The sequence below is a fragment of the Asparagus officinalis genome, unplaced genomic scaffold, assembly GCF_001876935.1.
Source record: "Asparagus officinalis unplaced genomic scaffold, Aspof.V1 AsparagusV1_Un21, whole genome shotgun sequence".
In the NCBI taxonomy this organism is placed as follows: domain Eukaryota; kingdom Viridiplantae; phylum Streptophyta; class Magnoliopsida; order Asparagales; family Asparagaceae; genus Asparagus; species Asparagus officinalis.
The window spans coordinates 30,353-36,706 of record NW_017972287.1 but is presented as its reverse complement, the minus strand read 5'-3'; the positions used below and the strand labels follow the sequence as shown (position 1 = coordinate 36,706).

The 6,354-nt window shown below is 37.7% G+C and overlaps 1 protein-coding gene across 3 annotated transcripts; it reads left to right on the top strand.

The window, feature by feature from the left end:
- Positions 1 to 1,920: 1,920 nt before the first annotated feature.
- On the top strand, positions 1,921 to 6,129 carry LOC109827100 (D-amino-acid transaminase, chloroplastic-like). Of its 3 annotated transcripts, none has more exons than XM_020394066.1 (6): positions 1,921 to 2,222; positions 2,353 to 2,408; positions 2,558 to 2,686; positions 2,919 to 2,965; positions 4,814 to 5,487; positions 5,748 to 6,129. In XM_020394066.1, exons 2-6 carry the CDS (start codon positions 2,367 to 2,369, stop codon positions 5,846 to 5,848), a joined length of 993 nt encoding a protein of 330 aa, XP_020249655.1. In that variant the 5' UTR covers positions 1,921 to 2,222; positions 2,353 to 2,366; the 3' UTR covers positions 5,849 to 6,129. The 3 variants fall into 3 exon arrangements, with proteins under 3 accessions (XP_020249655.1, XP_020249653.1, XP_020249654.1); XM_020394064.1 differs by having other exon boundaries at positions 1,922 to 2,222; positions 2,356 to 2,408; XM_020394065.1 differs by having other exon boundaries at positions 1,922 to 2,222; positions 2,356 to 2,408; positions 2,558 to 2,696; positions 2,929 to 2,965.
- Positions 6,130 to 6,354: the final 225 nt, after the last annotated feature.

Sequence of the window (6,354 nt, the reverse complement as noted above, 5' to 3'; positions counted from 1 at the left end):
ATACCCCATTTCTCATCCCAGTCATGTTTGTTCCCTGAGATGAATTTCTTCATTATCATGATGATGGTCTTATTAAGGCCTCTCCTAACTTGTAACTACCACAATGTAAGGTGTGGAGGCCACATCTTCAATTAAGAACTTATTGCAGAATTGCCCATATGCATGACTAAGGAAATAAAGTCTGTTATTGTGGACTATCCATTTGTGTATGCTTAAATGGTATATTGACATGGTGTGTAAAGAAACTGGCAACATTTCTAAGTAAACTTGTTGAAGGGCTGCTAATTTCAAGAAGTAATCAGTTATAGTTAGAATGAATCTGTGTCCTCCAGTGGTCAGATGGAGATATTTTGGTGCTCGATATGACACATATATTTTTTTAATTTAACGATATTTTTTGTTAATTTCACAAACATAAACAAACAATTTCACAATTTTAATTTAACGATGTTTTTTTGTCTTGTTAATTAGATTAGGATTTTTCGTTTCTCGTGAAATTGTTATGCACCCTGGGTGCTCTAACTGGAATAGCTACCCATAAAATCTTTAAAATTTTATAATGATTTTTATAATTCAACTTTTGGTGTATAAATTCTTTTCTAAACTTCTAAAGTTTAAGAATTAAATTTCTAAATCCAAAAACAACTATATTATGAAGTCTAGTGGGATGGACATCAGAAATTTCTAAAATATCTGAAGAAAAATAGTAAAAACATATGACATTTTCCCAGAATTTTAAAGATTTTTATTATTTTTAAATAAAATTTTGATTTAAAAATAGCTTTCTTCAATTTTTAAAATTAAATTAAATAAAAACCCTTACTTACAGATTTGCCCCTAGGTTTTAAGAAACCCTAGGGGTCTGATCTAGGTGGCAGTGGCGACGATGCTGCCCAAATGTGTCAGACGCCACCCCAATGTCAGGGTTCAACGCCAAACGAACAACTGCCTGTGTTCGCCGACGGCAGTGGACTAAGCTAACCCGCACTGGTATCCCACACGGGTAGCGCTGACGTCCTTTTTTTGAAAGAAAGCCCCCATCATATAATGGACGCAGTGCAAGCAATGGCAGGCCTCCCGGTGCATTAGCACCGGAGCAACAACCCACCGGATCCCCCCACCACCGCCAGCGCCCTTGGCACCGGCGGTGGCCAATATAGTTTTTTTTTCTTTTTTTTTGTTTTTTTTCAAAGAGATCACCTGCACTTGGGTGTTGGCGGTGGTGGGGTGGCTGGGAACTCTAGGGCCCCTAGCGTCGGGGCCCCCAACCTTTGGTTCCACCACCGTCAGCACCTTAGAGTCGACGACGATGAGATCTACGATTTTCAAATTTTTTTAAAATTTTAAATTTTCATAAAATAGAAAAAATGTTTCAAAAATTCTGAAAAAATTTAAATTTTTTTAGATCTCAAAAAAATGTAAGAAATCCTTGATTTATTAATAATTTCCCACTAGTTCATAAAAGTTAGATTTTTAATGTAGATATGACATCCCGGTGTCAAAATTAGATTTTTACACCAAACGATTAATTTTTAATAAAAATAAATCTTTTCATAAATAAAAATCCTAAATTTCTATTCCAGGGACCAACATCACCATCAAGAAACTTCAGATCTAATGCAATAATATACAAAATAAAATATATACAAAAATGCAATTAGATCTAAACCATATAAACAAGATAAGATGCAAACCCTAATCTCGCTCTGATACCAATGTAAATCGTGTATAATCATACATAAAGATAAATAATTCTCTTGTATAGAGATTACGTTTTCCGAATGTAATCTCGCCCTGAGCCCGCTTAGTACCCACCAACTCAATTGGGTAGACCGCACCGTTACTAACAATAATAAATACTTTAAAAAGTAAAATTAGTTGGGCACAGGGGGGATTTGTCATGTACGTTGTCTTTTCCTTCTCAGCATGCGTGCGTGCGCTCTGGTGCTGGAATCACAAACGCATCTTCCCAAATTAAAAACACAAGAAATTCAAGAGCAGGAGGTTTGGTGAAAGAAAGAGGCTAAAAAAAAAGAGGTTCCCTTCGCCTGCAACTTTCCTTTTAGCCCGGAACTCCTTTCCTCTGCTACTCGACAAACATCTGGAATCTGATGACTCAACGTTACCCCTCATCTGCTTCATCACTTTATAAATAGGAGCGTACCTAGTTCTTTGGTACCTACTCTAGCTATTATTCACTACGGATCGTTCACCAATCTCAGGTTTTGTATCCTTTTTTTTTTTTTGTCTTCATTAATTCTACGGGGGCATTTTTACGAACACTAGTTACAGTTATCTTAATTCTCTTAATTATCTCACCTTGATATAACCTCTTTTTCCACCCCCATGAAGCAGAAGGTAAAGAAATGGCTGTTGATCTCAGTATTCCAGTTTACTCCGCGAGCCAGGTATAAGTATGTGGATTAAAATTAGTTGTTTTGACTTGAGTCAAATTGATTTTGGAACTGATCGAACTGAACTATGACCCAAAAATATAGCCTCACTTTACTGGATGTTTGTTTTGGTTTCTGATGCAACTATGACTTGGATGCGCTAGGTGCTCGAAAAGTTGCAAGGGAAATGGGACTCAGGAAAGAAGCAACCCTACCCAGCAATGTATTCGAGCTTCTTTGGTGGGATTACCCTTGATCCGGCAATGATGAGTATTCCCATCGATGATCACATGGTTCATAGAGGCCATGGTGTTTTTGATACACCTCACCATCACCTAACCCTCACCCTCACCCTCACCTTCACCCTCCCCTAACCCTAACCCTAACCTTAGCCCTCAAACTCACCCTCACCCCACCCTCCACCCTCCGACCTCACCCTCACCGATCTCTAACCCTAACCATACTTTGATTAATTCATCTGTTTTTGATCCGGCAATGATGAGTATTCCCATCGATGATCACATGGTTCATAGAGGCCATGGTGTTTTTGATACTGCCATGCTCATGGACGGGTGGGCACATTTCCTTTACCATTTAAGTTTTTGATGTTTCCCGTTTACTTCAATCCACAATTTTACGCAGTATTACCTTTGCTGCTGAAATACTAAACTCAGTACTGTATAATATTTTAGTCATGTCCTTCTTCCTGTGCATGATATAGCAAGATATTTTACAGGAAAGTGGAGAAGATATATAATGGTGTTCAAATCATGTTTGTATAGTGATGGAAAAAAATCCCAAATATACATCTATAGCTAGTTTTGGCATTTACACAAAGTATTGTCTTTCATTTTCGCAGATATGTTCAAGTAATGATATTTTTATGTAGTTTTGGCATTTACACAAAGTATTGTCTTTCATTTTCGCAGATATGTTCAAGTAATGATATTTTTATGAGCAATTAAATTACCCATGACTTTTCTCATATTACTCTTGCAATTTGTTACTTCTTGACATGTTTAAGAGTGTGCGAAACATAAAAGAGGTAAGGAAACAGTGGACATGGGAGAATATCACCTGATTTGTAAGAACTTTTGCCTCTAATGGTTATAAAAAGTAATAAGAATGTCCAAGTTTGAACTAAATGTAACTATTGCACTGCCTCAACTTGTTTGCTCAAATCCATATATCCCCATCATTCATTTGCTAAAAAATTGTAATTTGCGATTAGTATCTAAATTGCTTGAGAGTTCTTCTATATCGAACTTCTTCCGGAATCATCACATAATTTCTGGATAACTTTCCCTTTTCCATCTTCTTCTTCTTCTTCTTTTTCCCCTCCCTTCTCTTTCCTAATGAGAATTAATTTATATTTTTGTACAAATCAATTATGTGATCCATGCTGGATGGGTCATGTGTTTTTCTATCATCTTCATGAATCCTTTTCAAATTTGACAACTATGATTACCGTTCATTATCTCATCCTAACCTGTATTGGTAAATATATTTTACTCTTGAGAATCATTTTCTTCTCATTTGATCAACCATGCATTAGAGGTATGTTATTCACACAACTCAGTTGATGGTTATCTTCCGTGCTTTTTTTGTTTTCATAACCTTCTTATAGACTGCATAGATTTTCCATATAAACATCAATCCATGTAAATTGACTTAATGAAGATTAAGTTCTGTTTCATTACATAACTGAATAACCTTGAATATTCAGCATACTTAGAAAAGTAAGCATGGAGTAGATAGAAATTTAAGGTATCTGCCAATTATTTTTTATAAAGTTAACAAAGGATAGATGACATGAATGAGCAAAAGGAAGTCGTATACTAATGAGATTTCTAACTTTTACCTCAAGTGTTGACCATGATTATTTCTCAAACTCATGCAAAAGTATCTATCCAATTATCAGTTTGGGATTTAAGGCTTTTAAGCTCTTGTATCCTTTAACCAGTTTGCTGCATTATGGTGCTGCTAGGATATCAAGTGCTTCATAGATGCAGATAACAATTGCATACTTTTTCCACTTCTTCACGTCTTTCATGCTCCAGTTCTTTAGAGTTAATGATAGTGTTACAGCTGAAACTCAACCATTATGTTTAAAGCACATTGCCGTTTTTTAAGTGCTCTGTTTGAGAATTGAGAATAAGAAACTAAAACTACAGTCTACATAATTACACAACAGATAAACACTACAGAGTTTGGCCCTGTGTTTCACTTCATTGGCAATGAAACTAACTCAAACTATAACCTAGAGGATTGGATGCATAAGATATACAAGGCTATCACTTTGTGCAATGTGTTTTTTTTTTTTAATTTAAATTTTTACAGGGGAAGCAGTAGCATACCTATAAAATCCATCTCTCTGTCACTATACTTATATTTCTCTCTCTTTTACATACCAACTACAGATACTTATATGAGCTAGACACCCATCTCGACCGGTTCTTGAGGTCAGCTGCAAAAGCGAAAATATCGTCCCCCTTCCCTCGTGAAACTCTGAAAACCATACTTATCCAGATGACGGCAGCATCAAAATGCAAGAAAGGCTCAATCAGATACTGGCTGAGCGCAGGGCCTGGTAACTTCTTGCTATCATCAGCAGGCTGTCCTGCGCCTACATTCTATGCAGTGGTCATCGATGATGGCTTTTCTCAATGCAAGGAAGGAGTGAAGGTCATCACATCCACTGTTCCCATGAAACCTCCTCTCTTTGCAACAATGAAGAGTGTCAACTACCTTCCTAATGTCCTCTCAGTGATGGAAGCTGAAGAGAAGGGCGCCTTTGCCTCTATATGGGCTGATGAGCAAGGCTACGTTGCTGAGGGTCCTAATGTCAATGTTGCATTCATAAGCAAAGACAAGGAGCTTCTCCTTCCATCGTTTGATAAAATCCTCAGCGGCTGCACGGCCAAGAGGCTTCTCGCTCTGGCACCTAAATTGGTTGAGAAGGGCCAACTGAAAAGTGTGGGAACTGGAGACATTACTATTGAAGAAGCGAAGAAGTCTGCTGAAATGATGTATGTAGGAAGTGGGCTTCCTTTATTACCTATAATTGAGTGGGATGATCACCCAGTTGGGGATGGTAATTACTTCCTTTACTTATCTAGTTTAATTGTTATCTAATTAGCTTCCCGTTGAATGAGTTCCTTATGGAGCTTGGCTTCGTAAAAATTTTATGAATTTTTTTTAACCAGTTATACACCTGATGTCGACACTCTCATGTTATTGCCAAATTCATGGCTCATGAAACTATAGATAAGAGAGGATAATATTAGAATCTACGATTAAGAGCTGACCTTGAACCCTCTGCATTTCTAATTTGTTTTTTTATTTTGACTGTAGGACGGGTTGGGGAGCTGACACTGGCCCTCTCTGATCTTCTATGGGAGGATATGACTTCTGGGCCGGGACTGCAGAGGGTTTGCGTGCCTTATGCTGAGTGAGCAAGGTGAATTACAGGAAGCTAAGCATCTGGGAGAATTCGCCATTGTAATATGGTACTTAAAACTTATTGGACACCTAAATCTTAGTCTCCTTTTCTTTGTCGCGGTCATTCAGCTTATGATTTTGTCATGCCAAATTGTTCCCGTGTACTATGCGTGTCTTGTTCTGCCTGCTCCTTTGTGTAGTTTGTGTGTCAATGTATTAGTCTTCCTTTACGAGTGAATTATGTGCTTCGAGCTTGAACAAAGATGTTAAGTCGATCTGTTTCCCTTTTGCTCTCCCTCAGTCTGTGTAATAGCTGGATACACAGATCACTTTCTGTGATTGTGTCAATTAGTATTTATGCTTGTTAGTTGCTGCATACTCGATAACCGCTGACGGAGAGGTGAAACTCTCCTTCCAACTCATTTAGAGGCTCAAAAGCATCGATCGGCTGTTTAACCGAGCAACAGCCCACCTGCTAAGCCGACTGCATCGAATACGACCGTGAGAAGTTATGGCGTCT

Excerpts from the sequence above, each read along its gene's own strand:
- LOC109827100 (XM_020394066.1), top strand. The coding sequence starts at position 2,367 with ATGGCTGTTGATCTCAGTATTCCAGTTTACTCCGCGAGCCAG. Across the intron at positions 2,409-2,557 it reads CAGTTTACTCCGCGAGCCAG|GTGCTCGAAAAGTTGCAAGG; the intron begins GTATAAGTATGT and ends TGGATGCGCTAG. Across the intron at positions 2,966-4,813 it reads ACTGCCATGCTCATGGACGG|ATACTTATATGAGCTAGACA; the intron begins GTGGGCACATTT and ends TACCAACTACAG.